The 26,855-nt window shown below is 40.0% G+C and overlaps 1 protein-coding gene across 3 annotated transcripts in view; it reads left to right on the forward strand.

Annotated features, from left to right (window-relative positions):
- Positions 1 to 26,855, forward strand: part of LOC134534157 (uncharacterized) — a 70,198-nt gene that overhangs the window by 38,716 nt on the left and 4,627 nt on the right. For all 3 annotated transcript variants that reach the window (XM_063372290.1, XM_063372289.1, XM_063372292.1), the window contains exons 14-22: positions 3,023 to 3,249; positions 6,361 to 6,672; positions 8,500 to 8,611; positions 17,795 to 17,872; positions 19,525 to 19,652; positions 21,264 to 21,425; positions 21,937 to 22,141; positions 24,202 to 24,353; positions 26,159 to 26,377. In XM_063372290.1, coding sequence (XP_063228360.1) covers positions 3,023 to 3,249; positions 6,361 to 6,672; positions 8,500 to 8,611; positions 17,795 to 17,872; positions 19,525 to 19,652; positions 21,264 to 21,425; positions 21,937 to 22,141; positions 24,202 to 24,353; positions 26,159 to 26,377 — 1,595 coding nt within the window. The remainder of the gene's footprint in view (positions 1 to 3,022; positions 3,250 to 6,360; positions 6,673 to 8,499; positions 8,612 to 17,794; positions 17,873 to 19,524; positions 19,653 to 21,263; positions 21,426 to 21,936; positions 22,142 to 24,201; positions 24,354 to 26,158; positions 26,378 to 26,855) is intronic.

Below are 26,855 nucleotides of genomic sequence, written 5' to 3' on the forward strand. Positions count from 1 at the left end.
TGTGCCAAATGTGTGGATGCATTGAAAGCACAGAGTATTCCTTGGAAATAATTAGCCGAAAAAAAAAAATTATCACGGCACAGATCAACTCAGTGGGCTGATGACGACAAGATAGTTGTTAACAGGAACAGAAACTACAGACAAACAAAAACATTGACAACAACACGGTGACAAATAGATGAACCAAACGATGATACAAAAAAACAGATAATCTGTACAACACGACAACGACGGTACAGACGAACACAGGATTCTTCAAACAAAGACAGTTGCTACGTTTCTGGAGGAGATATGAAGACAACTCAGTGGGAACTAAAATTGTTCACAGTTTTAGGGGGGGGGGGGGGGGAATTTACGCCTCTCGTATTTTCATTGATCTCCTGCATGCAGGAAAGAGTACTCCTCTGTCAATGCCAGTTGGTGTCATGCCGTATTCAGACTTGGAATTCAACTCCGTAGTGATAGATCTACCTTCTGGTTTTGATAATATCGCGAAGTTGACAAAGAGCAATAGGTTTTTTTTTTTAAAAAAGAGTAATATTCCCTCCAAAGTTTAGTTTATCTTAATTTCCAGGTAACTCCTCAGTAAATTAAGTCAGATGTGTTTGTACAGGTTTATTTTCTCTTAGAAAATCGCTGACTAGGTAATACCGCTGTTCTTACCGGAAGTACAAGTTCGGAATACGAAAACTGCAGAATCTTCCCACTGCTTCGTACAGATTACACTGTTTGAAGCTATTCCTTTGACAGAGAGGGGGGAAAACAATGAGAATTATTTCAGTTATAAATTAATTACACTTTTAGCAAAGGACAAACTGTGCTGCTTGTGTTGAAGTTCGTCAGATGTAAACAATTTAACAAAGAAAGATTGTGCTATGACCATTAAAACACTGATATCTGAAACGTTTGTGTATGCCCATAGGTACTGTAACAACTTGTGACAAGCAAAAATTTTGATGCTGACAGAGATAATTAAAACCTTTTATGTCATAGTTTTTTTTTATATTTGTTATTGGTAAGAATATTCCATTATACGTATAGTTACACTTTTTTTTCTCTATTGCATTTGAAGAGTAAAATAAAATTCAGCGATAATATTGTTTTAAACAAAAGTTTTGTTTTCTTAGAATAACTGCCTAACTTACACAAACTTAAAAAGTTATCGTAGCTTATCAATAGTTTACTATATAAATTTTTAATCAAGTTGTTCAGGTGTTAAAGGCTAGGGTTAGTTAACTATTTGAATATGAAACTATTTTTAATGTAGGCATTAAATGAGTTCAAATAAGTTAATAAATTGTAGGAAATCATAACAGTAGGCTATCCAGAACATTGGAATATTTCAGATACTTTTAATAGTATATAATAGGTCTTATAAACCTTCAATTCACCATTTTCCACGTTCCTTTTTTGATAACATATTTTCTTGCAAATACAGTTTTTTTTTTTTTTAAAGAATTCCTGTAAACGTGTTCAGTAGTTCAGCACTCGTTCACGTCCTACATTTGTAACGTGAAGAAATAAAGATGCTTCCGTTTATAAAAAAAAATTCAATTGAATATTTTTAAAATTTATTTCAAAATATTCCCCCTGAAAATATTGTAAAAATTTACATCCTAAAAATTAATAGTTTGTGAGGAGGAAATTAAAGGGTTGGATTCCCGTTTGCATTTTTTTTTTTTTTTTTTTTACCAATATCAGTATGTCCTATCGTGGATTTGCTGTAAGTTATTATTGAATGTGAACGATGATTGGTATTGCGGAATATTTGGTTTTCCGTACGCCGAACCCTACTGAGAAGAGGAATGGCTTTTGGTATCGCACTGAGGATTCAATTAAGGTGAGTTTCTTTAATTAAGCTTTCATTTAAAACTTTTCATACTGGAAATGTGTTTTGCTATAATACAAAATGATATTTCAGCGTTGTATCCCGTTAATCACATTCAAACAAATGTATAGCTTAGATTAAGTTCAATTATTTTTCTTCCTCCCAGTAGAGAACCTACCATTTTGATGTGTTAAATAATTTCCAGATGGAAAAAAAAACAGGAGTCTACCTGAGCAGTTCTTCAGTGCATTTTTTTTTACCATTTGAAAGTGCCTCGTTGAATTAAGTATATATTTATCTACTTACCCGATTGAAGTGGTTAAGCTAAAACAGGCCTATGTCTCTGAAAAATTGTCAGACGTAGGGTATTACTTCGCATGGTTTGACAAGCGCAGATAGATAGCGTTCACATTTCTACAGGTCCCCACACACGATCAGCCTAGCTCCCAGTTTGGACTGAGTTGAGGCCCTCTGCACACACGGTCAGTTCATGCGCTCAGTTCGGACCGAGCAGTCCGCACTGTCAGTTTGGACTGACTGAAGCCTTCCCCACACACGATCAGTCTTGTGGTTACTGTTGCTGTTTGATGTATCGTTTCACCGTAGAATACGAAAGAAACTTTGGATGTTACAGTTGCACTTTCTGTTAGAAAAAAAAGCGACCAAAGAGTATAAACACAACGTCTGCCGCGACACTCCGTTCAAGGACTGATTATTTGTATTGAAAGTTTGGACTGGTGAGATGCTGTTGCCATAAACGGCAGTTCGGACTGGGGGGTCCTCGAGCCCACAGTCCGATTTGATGGGAAGCCATCAGCTCGTCAGTCTGTCAGTTCCGACTGTTCAGTCCACTGTCCTTGCACACACACGGCAGTTCCGACTGATCGTTTGTAGGAGGCCTTAAGAAGAATGTATAATAACGAGTCAAAATTACGCAGGTTCACCTAAACATTACAAAATAAATTAGAAAAATGGAAAAGCTAATTTGGAATTTTCCAAGAAATAAAATTTTAAGTTAGTCTATTACATTAAAAATTAAAAATTTCGAAAGGAAAACATAAAAATACCAACTTCAATCATCTTTTTTATGAAACTAAATAACAAAAACTTTTGTTGCGGATGTAATTGCACCTATGTTTGTGGTTTTTGAGTTGTGTTCGGTGCTAGTTCCCTTAGCGCTACGTACGCTTTCAGAACAAATCGACGAAAGCGCAACAGACGAGCGCAGCAACGAAGAGGAGGATGTCGGCGAAGAGGTCAAGACTGAAACGAAAGAGGAGGAGGTCAGAAGACTGATAGACGGTGGGAACATGGGGGAGTTGGCAGCAATGATCCTGGACGGGGAGGGGTACAGGCTGGTCGGGCGCGCGTCCAGTGACCCCGAGCTGCAAGGATTCCTCAACAACGTCCCCGTGTACATGGTGAGTCGCTGAACTGCTTTCAGGTGGGTCGTTACCACAACGCCGAAATACCATAACGCCGAATATCAAAATTGACCACAACGCCGAAATAACAACTGAATGAATTTGTGTGTGTTTCTTAAATGTACCTTAACGCCGAAATACCACAATCAAACCTAACCTTACCTAACCTAGCGTAATATAACCTAACCTAACTTAACCTAGCCTATCCTAGCCTAACCTAACCTAGCCTAACCTAACCTAGTCTAACCTAACCTAACCTTTGTGGAAGTCCTGCAAATACATTATTCGGCGTTGTGGTAATTCGGCGTTGTGGTACACAGCAGTTTTCTAGTTGTTGGCGTTGTGGTCAATTTGGCATTTCGGCGTTGTGGTATTTCGGCGTTGTGGTGCGCCCCCCTTTCAGGTGGACACGTTGAACTTGTGCGCGAGGTCACGCACAGTCTGGGCATGTTTCGGTCGAGGCCTCTTCCTCGTTCAACCTGAACACGTTGGCAAAGTGATTAAGAATCTCTCTTCTACACACAGGCCTCTGACTGTCTGTTGAGTGCTGAGAGTACAAATCGAGAGTACAATAAGCCCTTTACCAAAAAACGCGAGATGGGAGAATGTTCCTGGCACAAGTTCGTGCAACATTTTACCGACTGCAACCAAAAAAAAAAATATATATCTTGTAAACAAACACAAACGTCACGGACTACGAAAAAAAAAAAAAAATGGCACCAAATATTTGTGACGAATAGTTGCGACCAAAATTTTATATTGTTGCAAATTATGTCTGGCTCGAATCATTTTGTTTCGAAGTCTGTTTTGCTGATGATGGCTTCTCAACTGTTTCTGCTTTAAGTGACTAATATAATTAAAACAAACAATGCAGATTCATTTTCTATCTCTGCTTAGATTACCGAGCAAGCAATCAAACATGTTTTCTATATAAAAAAATAAATAGGATCCACAACACATTCATTCAATTACAGTAGGCAATCGTTTTTGGATTTGAATAGACTTTATACCAACTTCCGTGTAACCGTACACTTTCGCCTTTGTAAACATGTTTACTTAAACCTGTTCACCTGAAGTAGTAAACCTGTAACCGCGCCCAAATTTCTCTTTTAGCAGTCTTATTCCCTTGAAAATTGCAATAATCATGAGAATTGTCCAAAGATGATCAAATATAAGGCCACATTTCACTCGAGGTCGTCTTATATTATAGAAAAACATATATTCGATGTCGTATTATGTTGTAAATCATATTCACGGTCGATGAAATGTTTATTTAATTTTATGATTGTTTTAACATAGTGCATTTAAGCAAAAATAAAATAAACTTGAATCTAGCTGGTGTTACATTTGTTTCAATGGTCAATAGTATAATGACAAGTACGCATTTGTGACGGGAAGCTAAAACTTAGTAGGAATGATGAATTCTAAGATTAGTATCTGTAATGTACTGAAGTTATAATTCATGATTTTAGTTCCTATTGATGAGTATAAAAGAATTCATATGACTCATCAATGGTATAAATGTCATTTGTCAAAATTAAAAAATTGTATAATTTAATTTTATATTTTATATTTTAATTTATAATTATAATTACTTATTTTTTTATTACTTCAAATCGAAATCCAGATCAAAAACCAGGCGTGACCGTGCATGCGTTACTACACGGAGCGAATGGCCTACGCCATAGACATTGGAAATAAATTTAAAAAAAAAGGGGTTGTCTGTAAAGTCGGTTTACGGACGATAATTTTACGTGATAACGTCATAAGATTAAATTGCTGTTTTTAAAAAGCCCGCCTTAACCTGTTTGATATTATAGAAGATTTTCTCGCACGGTGGTTGGCCGGTTCTTGCACGCTCGGCTCAGGCGGAACGTGACAATGAGTCATGCTTTTTCGCGCGTGTAGCCGGCGTTCATCGAATTATAAGACGTTATCACGTCAAAATCTGTATTTCATGGAAGTTATTTGTCACGTTCCGCTTGAGCCGAGCGTGCAAGAACCGGCCAACCACCGCGCGAGAAAATCTTCTATAATATAAACAGGTTAAGGCGGTTTTTTTTTTAACTAATTGTTCGTAATTATATTTAAACAAATTATTTAAATTAAATTTGCAAAAACTGTAAATAATATTTGAACATTAAAAAAGTATGCAATTTTTCATCAATGTTTTCTTTTGACGTTATCACGTAAAATTATCGTCCGTAAACCGACTTTACAGACAAACCCCCTTCTTTTTCCAAGTTCACCGTCCGTGACTTGCAACCAGGCTCGAGGTAGACAGTCCCCAACAGCGATGCCAATGGTCTGCGGGTATCCTCCTGCCGACCAGTTTACAAGCGACGATACATACACGAGCTTCGTTAGCCAGAGTTAAAGGGACTAGAGTGTTGTTTAAGAACAATTGATGTACATTAAAACGTAAAAAGATACATCCTTAAAACAAAAATTGTTTCTCGAAATATTTCAATGTGTGATCTCCCAGTGTTATTTTTTTCAGTAGCATGAATGCCAAAAATAACTCTGATGCTCTCGGTGAAAGAACATTGTCAAATGTACGTAAGCTTAAGTTACGGAATTGTTTAAGGTGACTGATGCTATAAAGCAGATGAAGAAATGTGACGGCGAATAAATTTTCTCTTAGGCAGAATCACTTTAATTTTCATTTCATCGTGATGATTATCTTCTGAACACGTTTGCAACGGCGGCAGTGTCAGGGTCAGGGGCGTAGCCAGGGAAGGGGGGGGAGGTTAGGGGTTCAACCGCCCCTCCCCCCTTAGCACCAAATCTTTAATTAATTTTCTTATTCATCACTCAAACAAATTTCATATTAAAATTAATAAAAAATTTTTACCATTACAATATTTAAATTTAAGTACCGAAAACTGCTAAAATAGCACTATTTTACACCTTAAAAACCAAATTTTCCCGGGGGGGGGGACCCCCGGACCCCCCGCTTTAATACGGTAAGGGGGGGCGGCATGCTTCTTAACACCCCCCCCCCCCCCATACACAAATCCTGGCTACGCCACTGGTCAGGGTCGAGGGTCGAGGGACACGGAGGGGTGAAGGGTGAGAGGTGAAGGGCGCGCGCGTGTGTACGTGCAGAGGAAGATCTCGGCGGTGCACGCGGCGGCCCGCGAAGGGAGGCTGCGGGACCTGCAGGCGGCGCTGGACCGCCGCAAGTTCGCCGTGGCGCGCGACGGGGCCTCGAGCCTGGGCGCGACCCCTCTGCACGTCGCCACCTTGTTCGGGCACACGAGCGTGGTGCGCTACCTGGCGGGCCGCTTCCCGGAGACCCTGGCCGCCCGCGACCTGCTGGGCCGCGCCCCGCTGCACTACGCCGCGGCCGTGCGCGACAACGGCCACTTCTACCACCTGCTGCTGGGGCTCGGCGCCGACCCTGACCTCGCCGACCACGTGAGTGCCCGCGCGCCGACAGCTAGACCACTGCTGTGTGCCACCACGCCGAATTACCACCACGCCGAAATACACTAACGCCGAAAAATGTCATTGCAGGACTGCCACAAAGGTTAGGTTAGGTTAGACTAGGTTAGGTTAGACTAGGTTAAGTCAGACTAGGTTAGGTTAGGCTAGGCTAGGTTAGACTAGGTTAGGTTAGGCTAGGTTAGGTTAGCATAGGTTAGGTTATACTAGGTTAGGTTACGCTAGGTTAGGTTAGGCTAGGTTAGGTTAGGTTAGACTAGGTTAGGTCAGACTAGGTTAGGTTAGGTTAGGCTAGGTTAGGTTAGGCTAGGCTAAGATAGGCTAGGTTAAGTTAGGTTAGGTTATATTACGCTAGGTTAGGTTATACTAGGTTAGTTTAGACTGGGTTAGTTTAGACTAGGTTAGGTTAGACTAGGTTAGGTTAGGCTAGGTTAGGTTAGGCTAGGCTAAGATAGGCTAGGTTAAGTTAGGTTAGGTTATATTACGCTAGGTTAGGTTAGGTTAGGTAAGGTTAGGTTTGATTGTGGTATTTCGGCGTTAAGGAAGGTACATTCAAGAAACACACACACAAATTCAATCAGTTGTTGTTTCGGCGTTGTGGTACACAGCAGTTTTCTATCTGTCGCTGTTGTGGTAAATTTTGACATTCGGCGTTACGGTATTTCGGCGTTGTGGTAACGACCCGTCCCCGTGCCGTCATTGCCTGCAATCAGTCCCACGGCCGGGTTACACTGTTTCTCGAAGTTATATGTACACCTCTTTAGGTGCGTTATGGAAAAAAAAAGACGATGAGGATGAATTTTTATGATGCGCGCGCAGATTACAACGAAAATTTTTTCCCAGGACGAAAAACGTTTACAAATAAAAATTAGATATGTGCTTTTAAATCTTATACTTTAGAGATTGAGATTGAATACTATTCGGTATCATTAAAAAAATCTATTTATTTTGAATATTAGAGATAGAAATTGTGTTTAATAACTTTTTTTTAGTTAGTTTATATAAGTGAGGATTTGTTCCCGTATGTGTAATTTATTGGAATTTTAAATTATTACATTATTATTTAATAAAAAAATCTAATTAGAATTAATCTTTAATATGTTTATTGATTTTTTTATTAATTAAAACTCATTCCGATTATTTTAATAAATTAAATAATTAATATTATATATGTGTTTAAATTATTATTGAATATTGATTATTTGTTAAATTTTATAATTTGATTGGATTATTAATTTACCAACCGTATTTATAGTATCATTACAGCCCTTTAATTTAATTTAATTTAATTATTTGCATGCAAAACTTAAGTTAGTTTTTTACTACGTCAAGTAAATATAACTGTGCATAAGTACACGCACTTTTTTTTTTTTTTTAACAAACTTTGGTTTTCACTGCAACCATAACATTATATATGTAGTTTAAAATTTCGGTCTGCAGATCGAATGATCCCAATGTCGACGTAGCTGCTCCGGCAGCGAATTCTAGCGGCGGGTGCGGAAACCACGTGCGATTCAGGCATCTTCACTCTCTTAAAAGCACTCAAGGGACCTGCATTACACCTTTATCTTCATTTCTCCGCCATACAATGGTACGGTCACCGCTCAAATCTCACAGTTGCTGTATGCACGACGAGAAGACTGCGCGCCACTTCAAAGCCTTGCGCTTAGGGGCCCCCCAGTCGAATATTAGTTTAATCCATAACTTTATATGTTATGGTACAGATATGAGTGTGGAACTATATGGCTATATTGTATATACTATATTTTGGTTAATACTTATGGATCTGATTTATTTCAGCTGGGTAACACTCCAGAATACTACCAACAAAATCCCGATGCCTTATCTCATCAGCAACTTCTTAAGGAATACGGTGCTTCTGAGACTACAGCCGACATTCTTGCAGACAAAGGTAAGAAAACATCATGGTTTATCATCCTATAGCAATAATTTAAGGTAGTTTATGTATTTGAACAAACCAAACACCCTAGGTGTTGCCCTTTAAACAAAGTAACGTTCTACAGTAGAGCACTTTAAATAAGCTGCTAAGTTTAGTCTACTTTGATAGAAAAGTTGCAAACACTTCCCCCACTTCCACTGTTAGACAAGAAAATGTTCTTAAAGACAATTCACAAATATATTTAGGCAAATAAACCAAAGTATGATTTATTGTGTTTAAGGCCACCATTTTGATTATTTTTATTTATTTATAATGTTTTATCTAGTTACGCTCATTATTTCGTGCAAACAAATATGCTGATACAGCCCTTCATTGTGATTGATAGTTAGAAACGAACCAAAATATAGTTATAAAATACATAGTTAAAATGATTGAATAAACACACAAAAACTTTCATAAATACCACATATGCAAACAGAACTCTAGTTGTATAAGATTTTCAAAAACTGACACAGACAAGTACTATATTCGCGTTGGCCATTTTTTTTTTAGAGAGAAACTTGTATTACTCGTCTGAGAATAGAATCACGTAATGCTTAACTGTATCCAGAATTGTAACCCAGTGAACGAACATTTTAACAAGCATTTTATGAAGCGTTTCAGTTCACAACAAGTAAGAGAAGACAGCGGTTTCTTTTATATTATATATATTTTTTTCAAAATAAAGGTCAGTTATTCCACTTTACAGGTGGCCATTTTTAATTTTTCCTCTGCTTTACAATCATGGCTACACTGGCCACAGGAGTTTCTGCCCCCCTCCCCCACATGCCAGCATTAGAGCCCTCCCCAATCACATCCACCACTTTCTCCTAATTCATTGCTTGTATACGTACCTACACAGGGAGGAACAGATGAAAATGAAACCATTATAACTTCCTCTTAGAACGCAGTTTTTTTTAAATACAGTATTTTCTATATGCAAATTATATGGGTGTATAACAAGCAGCAGAAGATTGAATGAATTTTACTAGGAATACATATATATATATATATAATTATGCTCTCAATCTAAGAAAACTTGTGATATAGAAGTGGTAATTTTATAAGTATTGTAGCTTTGTTTTAGGAATTGAAACATGTAAGATACTGTCTAATTATTTATTATAATAGTATTTACTTGGTTGTGTGTTAAGACATCCTAGAAATGTATTGACAGCCTTGCCTTGCCATTAAGATAACCGAGACACAATATTGTACTTGGTACCAGGGGCGCAACAACAGAGGGGGCAAGGGTATTTTGCCCCCCCCCCCCCTCTGAAACCTTGAAGTGGGGGCAAACGGGGGCAAAGAAAGTGCTGTGTAATCAATTTTTAGATAATAAAACTGCTTAAATAGCACCATTTTCCACCTTGAAATACAATTTTTCCCGGGGGAGGGCCCCCGGACCCCCCCCCCCCCCGCTACAATAGGGGGGATCGATGATTCTTTATAAAAAGGTTTATATTGCCCCCTCCTTTGGAAGTTTAGTTGTTGCGCCCCTGCTTGGTACTACTGGCGCTGGACCAAATGCAATCGTGTGAGACCTGACTTGCATGTTCGACTCCAGTTCCCAATGACGAGGTGTCCGCCAGGAGAGACGTCGACGACGCCGACCTGCTCGAAACGCTGGAGCAGTGTTACGCGCTAGTGAGGGACGGCTCGCGGCCGCACGCCGACACTCTGCTCGGCCGCTACCTGAAGCGGCCCGTGTTCGACCGGCTGAAGCCGCGCGTCACCCGCATGGACCACAACCTGCTGGACGTGATCTGGCCGGCGACAAGGAGCCCAGCGGCTGACGACCCGGACCTGGAGGAGATCGCCGAGGACAACGGCCGGGTGGTCGCGCCCGACTACGAGTCGTACTTCGTGTTCGCGGACCTTCTGCAGCCGATGGCCAAGGACCTGCACGGGCTCGTCGTCACGTACGAGCTCAGCACGCAGCCGGGGACCATGTTCTTCGAGCCCGGCGGCGACGCGCGGGACGCGGCGCGGGTGAAGGTGGACCCGACGGGGCGGTGGGTCGTCTCGGGACACGTTGAGTGCACCAGGAACGTGAATCTGTTCCCGCTGCCGGCGTGCATGAGCCTGTCCCAGCTGGAGTCCCTGGAGAGGAGCGTGCTGGACCTGCTGGACCCCGAGGTGGACGTGGCCGACGCCATCAGCTCCAACGAGAAGGGCGCCTACTACAGGATGGACGAGGTCTTGGCCGACGGCTCGGGCCTGCGCGCGAAGCTGGAGTCGGAGGACCTGGCGGTCCCGCTGTCCGACGCCAACCACGAGGGTCTTCTCCACGGGGCGCACTGGCCACACGGGAGGGGAGTCTACGTGCGCGCGGACTCCTCCGCGGCCGTGTGGATCAACGTGCTGGACCACGTCCGGGTGCTGGCGCGCGTCGACGCCACGGGCAACGTGGGGCAGGCGTACGAGAGGATCGCCGACTTCGCCGCGCTGCTCGACGAGAAATTCAAGTTCAAAAGGGACCCCTACTTGGGGTTCCTGGTGTCCCGCCCATCCGCGCTCGGGAACACTCTGCGGTTCCACCTGACGATCTACTTGCCCAAACTGGGCAGGGACGAGGACAGACTGAAGCAGCTCTGCTCCGCCAGGTGCCTGAACGTGCGACGGGCCCGCGGGCGGGAGAACGCCTTCCGAATCAGCAACAAGCAGAGTCTGGGCATCAGCGAACTGCAGACGTTCAGGGAATTCACAGCTGCTGCCTCCAACATAATACAGATGGAGAAAAATTTGAACACGAACAGTAACCAGCCTCAAAACAAGGGTGGAGGCTTTTTGAATATATTTAAAAAGAGGTGAGGTTGTTCAACTTGCAAATTCTCGTAACGGTAACTCCTGTTTTCAATGCGAACTTTAGTTACATAAGGGAAAAGTTGGCACATTTATTACATCAACATGCCGGGTAAAAGTCCAATTTGTACTTCTTCTGTGAATTCTGGAATTTACTAGAGACCTGTGTGAAAATTTTAAACAAAACGAAATGCAAGTATAATCCCGCAGGGGTGGAATACTAGCCGATATACATCCACTACCGTGAAACAAGGAAATAGTGAAGATACTTTTTTGAAATGTTCATAGACGTGTTTCACCAGACAATTGAAGAATATCAGCTATGTTGATGCACTATATCGGATGCGCTATTCACCCTTATTGTGACATGGATGCACAAAAATTTATTCAACGAAGAATAAAAACTTCTTGATGCTTCGAACTGATAGCAGTCCATACTACACGATGATTTTCTGCCGCTGTTGCAGATACGATGATGATAAAGCTTTGCTCAGGGAAAATAGCTCCATTAAAAAAAGATAAATTTTTTTTTAGTTATAGTGGTCTGTTTTGGTTTCCACAATCTTTTATGATTTTATGATATGCCTCTCTCGCAATAGACAAACTTATAATACCATAAAATGTTTGCTAACCTTCTCTCATGTATTTAACGAGGCTTCTGTCAAAATTGATGACCTGGATTAATATTTCCTTTAAACTCTTAACAAGTTAAAACTAGTCACTGCTAAACTGTCATTGACATGTTTATAATTTCGTCTTATAATTCTTTGATTTTTTATTTTAATCACAGCTTGATAATTCTTCAAAAGTGGTGATACATAAAAGGCTGCAGCTGCTTAATTGCCTTTGTTTCATGTTTAATTTTTTCTATGGTATTTGAATCATAAACATAAACTGTAGCTTTGAACATGTAAAGCTAAAATAAGGGAACTTGTGTGAATGTTTTGTTTTGTTTTAAGACTGTATGAATTAATTGGCGGAGAAAACTTGTGGTGGAAACGACATTAATAGCATTTTTTCATTAATTGACTCCATACCTAATGTGTGATGAAATATTTTTTTTCTATTCAGTATATATTTTAAGAGTCAGTAAAGCTAGAAATTCTAGGTGTATTTTTTAAGGTTTTACGTATTACCTGATTTCATAGTGGTATTTCACTATTGTGTTATCACCTAGGTTGTCTTTACAGTGATGTAAGGCATTCCTTTAGAATGTTGGTATAGAACTTATGTTTGCATTTATCATTATTATTAATATACCTTAATCAGTATTTTGTAAACAATAGAATAATAGCCCCTTAATAGTGTATTTTTATTCAGTACTTTTATTAATTTTACTTAAACACATAAATTATTTTCTAAATAGTTTATACAACAGGAAATAATTTGTTATAAATAACTAAATAACTTTAAATTTGACGACATAAAACATATTAGCCACTTTCTTTTTTAACACCTACGATAAGTTAGTATGGTTAAGATTTGGCACATTAATATTTAATGAAAATGTTAATGTTAATGCATGATCAACAATTAAAAAATTCAGAGTTTGGTTAGGCTTTATTAAATTTTTTTTAACAGCTGTGTAGTGACTGTACTTAGACACAAAAGCAAACTTATGTTTCATCTATGTACAATTTTTGTCACATTTTATATCTGTGTAAATTGTTGTTAAGCACAATCAATGTTGGTAAATGTATTTGTATTGCACAAGAAATTGTTATAGAGTTTAATTTTTTTTTTAAGGTTGGAAATGTAAATTTGAAACGCTAAAGCCAGTTTTAGCTTTGAAATTTAAATGTTGCTTTAAATGAGCTTCAGCTACGTGTGTTGTAATCGTGTTTGAGAATATAGGGCCTGCCTACGGCACGGTTAAACTTCTGGGACACAAATTAGGTCAGTATTCTAAGTACAGTTTCTTCAATCGCTTACTTATGCACCTCGTTCAGTGCAAATGCATGGTACCCAGCAGAAGCCATCCAGAGAGACCGCTGAATGAGATTGGCTTGGCTACAGTTCATTGGCAGCCAAACGAACGATTTTGATAGGCCTGCTTCATTATTATACGGTAGTCGGCGCTCTTTAATATTGGCATTCTTCGGTTCGACACATTCTATAATCCAGCACCGATAGAGTCAAACAGAAAAACATTTTCACCCGATGGATTCCTCTTTTATAACGCTTTGCATATAACATTTGCACAGTTTTGCAACTGTGTACGTACAGTTTATAGCCACAGGAGAGCTAATTGCAACGTGTTTTAATATAATTGCACTGTGTACTAACTTTTTTTGGCAATAATGTTAAAACTATAATTACGATCGATGATCCGGCAAAATCGATAACTCAACACGCTCTTGGTCTCAGGCATGCCGGACTACAGAGATTTTACTTTAATTGTTTTGTAGCCTTCTGCCAATAAACAAAAAAAAAAACAATGCACTATCAAGAGAATAGAAATTTATACCTATTATTCGTTGATCACGCAAATACCTGTGTGGCAAACAAACAGACACAGATAATTTGCCTATTCTTACTCTAATTTACAGGGGGAAATTTTTTTTAGGGACAGCCAGCTTACACATTGCACTTTTTATGGAGATTTTGAAGTGTAACTTCTTTGCATTCTTCGTAGGGTAAGTCGAGGCGTTGATGTAATCAGAGCATAACGAAAATTAGCGTAACGAACAAGAGGGTTACGCAAAGTGAAACGATTGGTGCAACTGCATTGCTATTTGGCGCCATGTTTGTTACACATGCACTTTTATGGCGGCGAATTAGGTGTGGCGAGACCTTATGCGCCGTTTGGCAAACACCACATCCCCCCCTCCGTGTTCAGCACACACTCTAGTGACGTCACTGTCAGCTCACTTCCCCGCCTCTAGTGGACCTGAGAGGAACTAATATTAGCTGCGTAAAAATGTAAAGTCTTTAAAAGGAGTCCAACCTGCACAACTTATTATGTAGCCTTAAAGGCCCTTGCACACCTTCCAATGCAGTCAAATCTCCAATTTAGGAAAGGAGATAGTTATATACACTCTAAAATTTCTTTCTTTTGATCTTGTAATTAGTCAGTCCTGATCACACACTCGTAATGGCGCTGTTTTGTTTGAAAAAAAAAAAGGTGTTTCTGCTGCAACATTTTTGTTCCCTCAGAAGGGAAATTTTGGCCAAAAAATTAACAAAGGGAAAGAAAGAAATTATTAATTTTTTTTTGTATTCGTCAAGAAGACCGTTATAAGCAGTGTTTCAGGTATCTGTATTTGAATAAAATTTATGGCTGGTGTCCCACAGGCACAGGTTTTTTTTGTAACACTCCAGCAGTTCAATAAATATTCCTCTACATCCCGTCTGCAACCATTTTACTGTCGAAACAAAACAAAATGGAAAACGCGTTCAACAGCTTTGCAGTCCACTGAAAAGAGAACAAAAAACTACTCGGAACCGAATCCAGATGGCGCTATATCGGGTCCTAAGTCGTCTGGTCGGATGGGGAAGATCATCCGACCTCTTATAAATCGGATTCCAACTCTTTTTTTTTTTTGGTTAGGACGACCGACGAACACACTACACAATTTGTCATCTTCATCCCACGTTTGGGACATCGGATCGATATTGGATTGGAAGGTGTGTAGGGGGCTTTAAAATTAATTCAAGTTCTTCATAACAAATTTTCAAAACCAAATTAAAATATACAGTTATCAAATATAGCTTAACGAGTTACCAACGCCAAATTCGTTGCTAACACTCTTAGGCCACAATAAAGGTTAAAATCTAATCACCTTAAAAATATATATATAAAACTGAGTTAGGATTTAAAAAAATTCGGTGCAATTTTACTAACAATAAAATAACTGATATACAGTGTGTTCTTTCAAAAGTCTGAAATCATTACGGTTCAGAGCGCGCTGCTGGTTCCACTCTGAAGACACGTGTAGCGGGTGTTTCCAAGCACAGTGAAGTTGCTCGTCGGAATGTTGGGTACCTGGCACGTGCACTTGTTTTGTGGGGCTTTAATTGTGTTGCCGGCACGCGAGCATGTTCGAGAGGCACGCACTAGCACACTTAGTCACTTTGTAGTGGTTTTTTGTAGCTGCAGTGGAGCTTGTAGTGACACTTGCGAAATGTAAATAATTGTTAGTATTGTAAAACCGTTGCAACTGTGCGATTTGAACTAGATGTTTTTAAAATACTTTTTAAAATACTTTTATTTATTTTCGTTTAAAATATGCCATCATTTATGTTATATTATTATAGATACTAGAAACAGAATGAAGTTAGCTTTGGCAATGAATTGCCTATATAATATAGCTTTCACCTTCTCAATAGAAGCTTCATGAAGTTTCTACCTTAGAAATTGTATTTAAAAAAACTAAATAAAAAAGCATTTTCCAGAATTTTTTGAAGTCAGGAAACCATGGTGGTGGTGTAGAGCCAGAATGTTAGAATATTGTTATTATTGTTATATTTTTTGGTGTCCTATACTTATTTTTCACTGAGCGTATACTCAATTTTCAATCCTATTTGTAGATATTTTTCCCCCGAGTTTTGGGAACATTATTTTTATTTACTTCTAATCTTTATATAAATAACATACATGTCTGTCAGAGGAAATATATACATTTTTAAAAAAAACTGCTTGTATTTATTATGTGAAATAACTATGTATAATATGTACAAACAGTAGCTAACAAATAATATTTCTTGCATTGAAAATTTTTCAATGAGTGAAACAGGTAGTTTTTCAAACCTATAGGAGTCAGTAGTCATGAGCTGCATTTTCTTAATGGTTTTATTATTATTATTATTATTATTAAAGAAACAATCTCGAAGTATATTCCATACTTAAAATTGACATTCAAAATTAGTTAGATTATGAATTTTACCATCAACATGATTAATTACAAGCATGCATCATGTCAGCAATGCAGTATGTGTGCCGTTAGCATAGTGCGAGCGTGATCAATTTGTAACAAACTGGAAATTAAGAAGCAAGCTCAAAATAAATCCAATAAAAAATATTTAAGCACTAATCTGCGAGTGTTTTAGTAGTACTTCCACGTGTAAATTTTTATATTTTTTCAAGATAATTGTTGCCTACAACAAAAAAAATGACTACAATCTTGAAAACTATTACGATAATTATAAATCGTGAAATGTAATTTTTTCTTAAATTATTCCATTAGTTGTACTAGATAAAAAATATTTTTTTTTTTTTTTAATTTTAAGTTGTACAGAAATATTTTTTTTTTGTCCTGCATAGTAAAATTCTGTTATTTAGGTTCCTTGATGTGTCCAATTTTATCCCAAAGTATTTTATCAAGGCCAAAAAACAAGTCTGCGTAGCGTCTGTAAAATTCAGCTGTTAAGGGGGTGCCTCCCATTTCAGGTCCAGATTTTATATTTACAGTAATTGCAGATAAACTTGTAGACTTTTTCAATTGTTTAACTTTCACGAAATGAAAAATATATACAGCACATACGTTTTGCATAATTAACTGCCAAAGTTACATTTTTAACGTTTTTGGGTTGTACAAATAAAGATAATTTAATTTATTGCAGAACTGAAACTATTTAGGTTTAACTACAATGCCACTGGCTACTTCAAGAAATGGTTTGAATTTCTTTCAGAAAATATAAATTAATTTTACCTGGCATTCCAAATTCTGAAATTTGTTATGATTTTGACAACCAAGAAACAGGAAATGAGTTTTTGTGATAGAAATGCAAACCACATCATGAAGTAGCCAGTGGCATTGCAGTTAAACATAGAAAATTTCAGTTCTGCAATAAATTAGATTCTCCTTATTTGTACAGCCCCATAAATGTTAAAAATGTAACTTTAGCATCTAATTATGCAAAAAGTATGTGCTGTATATCGTCTGTCATTTGTAAGAAGGGGCCATCTTACATTTTTGTTGAAAATGAGTTAACTGCAGAAATACATGTTTTCTTTCATCCTTCATGGTCTGTAAGAAGGGGATAACTGTATCTCTAATAGTTTTTAAGATATGACAGGGGCTAACCATAAATAATTAAAATACAGTGATGCATTACAGTGTGCTCATTTTGTTTTTCTGCTCTCCTGAAAAGTTTATGTTTTGTAGGTTAGCCCCTTCTTACAAATGACAGACGATATATTTTTTCATTTTGTGAAAGTTAAACAATTGAAAAAGTCTAAAATTTGATCAGTGATTAATGTAAATATAAAATCAAGACCTGAAATGGGAGGCACCCCCTTAAGAGCGTTGATCGTGTGGCCTTCCTTCACTGGTGTCGGAAGCGTAGCTGCACGGTGCTGAGGTGGGCCGGTGTAAGCAGGGGCTGCAAAGCGGGGTTGTTTCCTTGCAGGCGACCCCACTGCCCGCTCCGACTCCAGGGATGAAGTCCCAGTCATCTGGACGGACGAAGGCCGTTACCTCGCCTCCGGTGAGTTGCAGCTCATTTCTCTAGGGGAGCTATACTCAATTACGGTGTTTCTATAATTTCCTGTTTTTGACGTGACAACGTCTAATAAATCGATGAACGCCGGCTGCACGCACGAAAAAGTGTCCCGTAACGCACATTGTCCCGTTACGCTTGGTCCCGTTACGCTTTGTCCCATTACGCTCATTGTACGCTTGCGCCGCATCTATCTCTCTTCCACTCGATTGTAACAACCATCGATTTGACTTTTTCGAGGAGGCACATTAAACTTAAAACACTCCCATTCGTTTCCTACTTTTCCTGTTATCGTCCTATCCTTAACAGAATAACACAGATAGGAAGAAGTTAAATAGCAAACATGTATAAAAGTTATAGTTAAAATAATCTCTTCGTTAAAGTAATAAACATATTTGAATTAATAAGTGCAAATAAAAGTAAATTTATCAATTAAATTGTATATTTCATTTCACTCCTTCTTTGTATCCATACAAAATAGTGATAATTCAGTAAAAATGATTCAATTTTTTTCATACAAGTATGCAATCATTTAATCAATGTTTTGTTATCACGTTGTCACGTTAAACTGTCGTCCGTAAACCGACTTTACAGACAACCAATTTTTGTTCGTGATTTTAAATTTTAAAAAAAATTCATAGTCCGTAGACTCTAAAAACGATTGTTTACTCAAAAAGTCCATAAAAAAGGGGGGTTGTCTGTAAAGTCAGTATACGGACGATAATTTTACGTGATAACGTTATAAGATAACATTGATGAAAAATTCCGCACTTTTTTAATTTTCAAATATTATTTACAGTTTTTGCAAATTTAATTTAAATAATTTGTTTAAATATAATCACGAACAAACCTGTTTGATATTATATAAGATTTTCTCGCACGGTGGTTGGCCGGTTATTGCACGCTCGGCTCGGGCGGAACGTGACAATGCGTCATGCCTAATAGTGCGTGCAGCCGGCGCTCATCGATTTATAAGACGTTATCACGTCAAAAAAAATGTTAGCGAGTCTTTCAGTTTTCCTTAAACTGACATCTCTGTTTCATTAATTAATTTAATTCACTTAATTAATAAATAAACCCAGTTACATACGTTATGCAGTATATAACTTTCCCTTGAATATTAAATGTAAGCAGGTCGCACATCGCCTCTCTACCACTCTGGTTCTGGGGTAGAGCGCCTGCCTTGTGACTTGTAGGACCCGGGTTCGCGCCCCGGCTCCTCCAAGGCGGATTGCCCAGACAATATGGTGACATTTTTCTGGTAGGAATACAATCCCTTGTAACAAGTCAGGCTACTAAAGAAACGGTGGGTGTTAAAAAAAAAACCTAGCATGGTGGTTTCCAAACGGGGAGCCCGTTACTTTTCTTAGGACTCCCCATGCGGAGGCCATTCCGGGGGTTTCTCCGGGGTCACGGAGTTTTGCAAAACAGATCAATTTTTTTTTTTTTTTTTTTTTTACAGATTTTGGTAGCTAGCATGTTCAACATATTTGGTACAAACATACAATGAACAATCATCATTAAAACAAATAAAATAATAAAGCTATAGAATTTGAAACTTAGTAATAAACTTAGGACTTGTTATGAATTTAATGTAACAGAATTTTCCGAAATGAAATGTATTTTTATGCTTTTGTCAGCCCTGGGACAGCCTCTGATGAAAGGACTCACGGAAATAGCCACTACTCGTCCGAGAGATCCCATCGCATACCTCGCTGCGTATCTGTACAACTATGCCAACAGGAACAAATCAAGAGTTGGAACTCAGGTAGATATCTCTTCGCGCTTCAACTTGGAAGCTACTGCCCCTTACCATGTCACTGGAGGATAAGTTTATGTAAAGAACAAAGTAAAAATAGTGAAACCTGACTCAAATATCCTTGATATTTCCTAACAAAAATAATAAATTAGATGTTACCAAAAATATTTTTGGCTGCACAAAATACGTCGAAGACAGAAATGATCTTGGAAAATCGCACAAAGAAAATCCAGACACCATGACAGGATAGAAGATTCTGACTTTAAAAAAACAACATAGTTCTATTTGAAAAATCTGTCAACAAATTAAAAAAAATCGTCCCTTCAAATTAGTGTTATTTTACTTCTATTTGTGATTCTCACCAAAAATGGCACTTTTAAATAAATATAAACTATATATTGTTTACACATTAGCTTTAGACATCAGTCTTTACCAATTATATATATATATATATATATATATATAATGAACTTACGTTATATGTTAAAAAAAATTGTCTCAGCTTAAAGGCGCAGGTAGATTTCGACATGCAAGTAGCTAGGTTCTGTAATGTACCATTAGTAAAAACTTCCATTAAAATTACATAGTATTATCCATTTATTCACTTAAGCTAGGCATTAAAAAATTTATTCACCTTTTGCGATGGTTGTGGTTATAAAAAAGTTTCAGAATTTTTTTTTGTATGTTTGGAGATTTTCAACAAATTTGAATAGGGTCATGTTTTGTCTACTAATGAAGTAATGCTATTTTTTTTTTGTTTTATGACCTCGTTTCGTTCTTATTATAAATTGTTTCACATAAAAGTTTTATGAACTATTTTGAACGTTTAAGTAACTCGAAACTAAAGGAGTAGCCTACGTCTAGTTAAGTTAAGCAATTTTTGATGTCTAACATCTTAGCTCTCGAAATATGGATTTGGTAGGAGTAACTTCGTGGATTGAACGGAAATGTGTACCCACGGTGCTGTCATCTGTGGCAGATGGCGAGAAATCAAGGTTCACAAAAAGACAAAGGTAATCGGAATTCAGGCCCAAAGCCGTGTTTTAATATTGTATCAAGTCTTTACCACTTTTATCCTAGCAGTTTCATTATATAGTTTTAAAATTTCTGTCTGCAAATGGCCGACATAGCTGAACCAGCAGCGAATCACAGCAGCAAGTGCGGAAACTATGTGCGATTCGCGTCAAGAAATGTAGTAGTTGAAAACACAATTTGCGGCATTACCTTAAAGATTACTACTTAAATATTTTTTACTGCCCAAAATTAATTACTTATAGTTTTAATAATGTTTTCCCCCCTTGAGAGAAATATTATTTATTAAAATTCTATAAAATCGGAACGAAATATCGAATATTAAAAAATTAGGCACTAGACTATCGATACCAAATTCTTGATATTTTGAAATTGATATATCGATATTTGCGATGTGTCGATATTTGCGATATATCTATATTTGCGATATATCTATATTTGCGATATATCGGTATTTGCTATATATCGATATTTGCGATATATCGATATTTGCGATATATCGATATTTGCAATATATCGATATTTGCGTTATATCGATGTATGAGTGCCGTCCCCAGACGTGAAGGAGCGGCTTCGCGCTGGTTCCAGGAGTCCCGCGTGCTGCTGACGTCGGCGCCGGGCGTCGAGGCGCCGCAGGAGCAGGAGCAGGAGCAGGAGCAGGAGCAGGACCTGGACCTGGACCTGGACGGCGACGACGCCGCCCCGCCCAGCCCGGACATCCCCGGCAGCGCCTTCGCGCCCACGGAGCGGGTCAGTCCCCGGTCGCCGAGCTCGACGGCGCACTTGCGCTCCCAGTTTTCCCCGTCGAGCGACTCCCGTCAGATAACACCCCGAACATGCCGCACCATCAACGTTTATTTGTGGGAACTCTCCTTTTTTTCATCTTTACATGTTGCCTCGTTCGAACCTAAAATAATAAGAACATCAGGCAGCCGTTGCAACTACCAGGGCGACCGGCCGCTAGCGCATAGAGAAGATTGGAGTAGGGGAAAAGGAGGGAAGGCAGTACAGACCACCAGGGAGGGGGCAATAAGAAGGAGAGGAGGGAGGAGGGAAGATTCTTGTTTAGCGATGACGTCACATTCATAAATGTCTTCTTGCAGCCGGCACATAATTTTGAAAATTAAATTATGCAACCACAGTGGAGTTGCTTTCTTTCTTTTTTTCTTCTTCTGGCTTGCAGCGGCGTCGAAGGCGAAGGCCATCATGAGGGTAGCAGTGTGACTGCTTCCCAGTGGCTGGACTGTGGCGTGTGTCGCAGGACGAGCACGGCCAGAGCATGCTGCACTTCGCGGCGGCGCGCACGCACGGCCGTGGCGCACTCCTGCAGCTGCTGGACGAGGCTCAGGTGAACCCGGGCTGTAGGGACGCGCTGGGCCGCACGGCGCGCGACGTGGCGCTGCAGGCGCGCCTGCCGGAGAACGCGCGCGACATCGACCGCTGGGTTCTCTTCATGGCCGCCAGAGGTAGGCCCCCGTCCCTTCAGAAGTCACAGCCAGGTATTGAATTTTTACATACCACTGACATCTGTTGTGACTAAAAAAAAATGATGTAAGGATACATGATAATCATGCTGAAATCGTTCTGATATCAGGGGCGCGCCGGGGGGGGGGGGGGGGGGGGGGGGACGGGCGGGACCGGACCCACCCCCCCCCCAGGGCTAAAAATATTTTAATATTAAATTCATAAAATGAAAAAAATAAATATTTAGACTTCATAAAACTGACTTTTATGAAGTTACGGCCAGTATTTTTAGATAGCCTAAATCAGCAATATTGAACACTTATTTTTCAAAATTTTCCCGGGGGAGGACCCCCTGACCCCCCGCCTAGCTGGGGAGTATTCCATACCCCCCAGGCCCCCCGGAAAGGCCCTAGCTTTCTGCCTGACCCCCCCCCCCCCCCCAGAGCAAAATCCTAGGCACGCCACTGACTGATATAATACCATAATCATTTTCTTACATACATTTGACGTGGAAATGATGTCATATTACACGTTTTAAAAGCAAAGTTTTAAGTTCTCACTTCTGTTGACAGTCCCCACGGATGTATTCATAGCCCAGCTCAAGACTAAAAGCGGAAGTACGATAGCTTGTCGGTCACGTGTCCGTCAAGAGTACGAAGTTGGGCAAGCCTTTTTTTCACAGACGAGAGAGCCACACCCGAAGTCCCTCGAAGTTCATGCTCACTTTTTTTTCCGTTCTATCTCATTCTATAAACCGGCGTGGCATTAAATTTTGCGGTCGATTAGGATAGATTAGCTACATTATAAATACTTTGAAACATCGTGTATGGTTGGTTATATTAGGTAAGTATAGCTACATTAAAAATACTGTAAAATCATTTTCTGGTTGCTTAGCAAATTACTTTTTAATATGTAGCTATCCAGGGCTAGAAAACCGTTGACATGATTTCACAGTATCTTTAATGTAGCTATCCTAACCCAATCAACCGTCCACAATATTTTAAAGTATTTATAATGTAGCTAACCTAACCTTTTACAATGAACAAAAAATCCCGAAGATGCACGATCGGGCGTTTGGCTCTCTCGTCTGTGAAAAGAAGGCTCCCCCAACTTCGTACTCTTGACGGACACGTGACCGACAAGCTATTGTACTTCCGCTTTTAGCTTGAGCTGGGCTATGAATACATCCGTGGGGACTGTCAACAGAAGTGAAAACTTAAAACTTTGTTTTAAAACGTGTAATATGACATCATTTCTACATCAAATGTACGTAACAAAATGATTATGGTATTATATCAGTACGATTTCAGCATGATTATCATTTATCCATACATCATTTTTTAGTCACAACAGATGTCAGTGGTATGTCAAAATTACGTAAAAATTCAATACCTAGCTATGACTTACCAGTGATGTCAGACCTAGGTCATGTATTCACGTGGTCAAATTAACTTCACTTACTGCTACTACAGCGTCTCGGTGATGCGAACTCACAAGATTTTACCCATCCAAAAAAAGAGTCCAACGCGCACATGATGCAGTCGAGTATATAGAATGTATTAGTGTCTATGTGCGTATACATGTACACAGGCCACTGCGATTCGCCAGTCTGGCGCAACACGTCACTAGCATGCAGTGGCGTAGCCAGGATTTGTGTATGGGGGGTGTTAAGAAGCATGCCCCCCCCCACCCCCCGTATTAAAGCGGGTGGTCCGGGGGTCCTCCCCCGGGAAAATGTGGATTTTAAGGTGTAAAATAGTGCTATTTTAGCAGTTTTCGGTACTTAAATTTAATATTGTAATGGTAAAATTTTTATTAATTTTAATATCAAATTTGTTTGAGTGATGAATAAGAAATTAATTAAAGATTTGGTGCTAAGGGGGGGGGGGGTTAACCCCTAACCCCCCCCCCCCTGGCTACGTCCCTGCTAGCATGTCGATGACGCGAACCCATAAATTTAGCCCCTACCAAAAATCGCCCAACGCGGCTAAATAAGTTTTCACTTCAAAAACAAAGTAACGCATACCACTTTTTAAAAAAATTTTTTCCGAACACTTTGCAGGTGAGACAGAGAAGCTGCTGGAACTGATGCTCGAAGGCTACGACCACATCCTCGACGTGACAGACGAAGACAACAGATCTATCATCGAAGTCGTAGCCGAAAGATCCCTGCCCGACACGCAGGCATTTCTCCAGTCCATCGCGCCGTTCGAGGTACGCAGTGCGCTACGGCGCCACTTCCCAACCGACGACCATTGCATTCCGGCGAGGAGTAGATCAGTTGTGTTGGCTGCACTGTGATGATGTCTGACATGGCCGTAGCCAGGATTTCGTGAAGGAAGGGACCAAGTATAGCATCTATATGAATTTTTATGAGCAATTTCCTCTTTATAATTGAATTTTAAAAGAAAAAAAAGTGATTGTCAAATTAAAATATTATGTAATAGTAGAATTTTGGAGTTCCAGCGTTCACATATAGAATTTTAAGTACGTGATGACTTTGTTCGGGGGCCGTCAACCCACGAATACAGCATTCGGTCAGACAGAGCTAGCGTGACGCAGGCTAGCACAAGCCAGCACAAGCATCGCCAGACCCGCCCAAACCGCGGCTGATGGCAAGCAATACCGCCAATACACACTACATTGTATGCTTTAAAAAATCTCTTAATGTTCTATCTCTACCTTAAAGGAAGCTAATTTCCAATATTAAACAATCTCAATTAGGTATGGCCTAAACTAAAAATGTTGGAACCAATGTGGTGTCGTTTAGTTCTTAAAAAAAATTAAAAACATATGGCATCATTCAGCTATTTAAACCAATATGGTGTCTTCAGTGGCGGATCCAGGATTTTGGTTTGGGAGGGGCTTGACTTAGCTGAGGCTAGGCTTTATCAAGGTAAACACTAAAACAATAATGGACCCAGATGCTTTCAGAGGGGGCTTGAGCCCCTTAGCCCCCCCTCTGGATCCGCTACTGGGTGTCTTTTAGTTGGTGAAAATATTAAGTTGTCTTTTAGTTATTGAAACAAATATGGCATATTTCAGTTATTGAAACCAATGTGGCGTCATTAGGTTTTTTTTACTCATTTCTCTACCTTAATTCTCTGGACCTGACACGGCAGAGACCCGGAAGGCGAGCCAGTGAAACTAAAACTAAAGAATTTGAAGAATTTCATCATTTCAAACCAAATTTCATGACTAATTAAACTCAGTTTGATAACATCCCCTTGGAATCAAATGCCAGGTCATTGTCCTGCATATCCTGCCTTCTATATTCTTCCATGTCTTTTTATTCCATAAACATGGATTATTTTCGTAATCTTTCAATAAACCTTGTTTCCGTCGACTTGACAGTTTAAAGCATAACATGGAGAAAAATTAAACTTCACAAAAATGCAAACGCTTTGTTTACCTGCGCATGCGCGAAGTCAGCGACATGTCATCAAAAACAGCCGAGAACCGAACACGTAGAGATGTTGTCGCCGACCCAGTGAGCACAGCTTGGCGTGGCTGTGTGGCACGCCTGAACGGCGGGGTGTTGGACAGGGGGAAGCCTTCTTTTCACGGACGAGAGAGCCAAACCACCGATCGTGCATCTTCTGGTTTTTTTTTTGTTCATTGTAACTCATGATAACTAATGGTCAATTAGGTTAGGTTAACTACATTATAAATACTTTGAAACATTGTGGACGGTTGATTTGGTTAGGATAGCTACATAGATACTGTGAAATCATGTAAACGGTTTCCTGGTCCTGGATAGCTACATATTAACAAGTTATTTGTTAAGCAACCATAAAATGATTTTACAGTATTTCATATAACCAACCATCCACAATGTTTTAAAGTAGGTATTTATAATGTAGCTAAGCTATCCTAATCGACCGCAAAATTTAATGCCACACTGGTTTATACAATGAGATAGAACGGGTTGGAGGGGGGGGGGGGAAGCGAGCATGAACTTCGGGGATCTCCGGGTTTTGACTCTCACGTGTGTGAGAAGGGGCGGGGTGGCTGCGCAGGAGCGGCGCGAGCAGCTGCACGAGGCGGCGCGCGCGGGCGACCTGGCGCGGGTCAGGGCCGTCCTGCTGCCGGGAGACGGCGGCAAGGCAACCCTGCTGGCCGTGGGCAAGAGCCGGCGCGGCCGCACCTGCCTGCACGTGGCCGTGCTGCGCCAGCGCGAGCCCGTGGTGCAGTTCCTGGCCGGCGAGTTCCCGCAGACCCTGCGCCTCGGCGACAACGTGAGCCGCGCCCCGGGGCGGGGGTGGTTCCAGCACTCGGCGGAGGGGAGGGGACGTTTTTTTTTTTTTTCCTAACCTAAGTTAAAACTAAGTGTGTAAGGGAGGGGTCTAGGTAGGGAAGACTCTAAGTGCGTCTCAGGGCAAGCCCTATACGCTCTAAACATGCGGGTTTTTAACCATGCAGAAAAGGTCACGTGCATCATGTGCTAGGAGGGGATGGGCCAGCCATGGCAGACGTTTTCGCCATGACTAACTCCCCTCACTCTTAATTCTAGACTAAAACTAGATAAGTTGGGCCCAGGTAAAACCTCCATAGACAGAGGGAAAGGAGGTCAAACACTTGTGGGAGGGGAGGTCAAACATTTGTGGGAGGGGAGGGGAGGTCAAACACTTGTGGGAGGGGAGGGGAGGTCAAACACTTGTGGGAGGGGAGGGGAGGTCAAACACTTGTGGGAGGGGAGGGGAGTTCAAACACTTG

This window comes from Bacillus rossius, chromosome 7 (assembly GCF_032445375.1).
Source record: "Bacillus rossius redtenbacheri isolate Brsri chromosome 7, Brsri_v3, whole genome shotgun sequence".
Lineage (NCBI taxonomy): Eukaryota > Metazoa > Arthropoda > Insecta > Phasmatodea > Bacillidae > Bacillus > Bacillus rossius.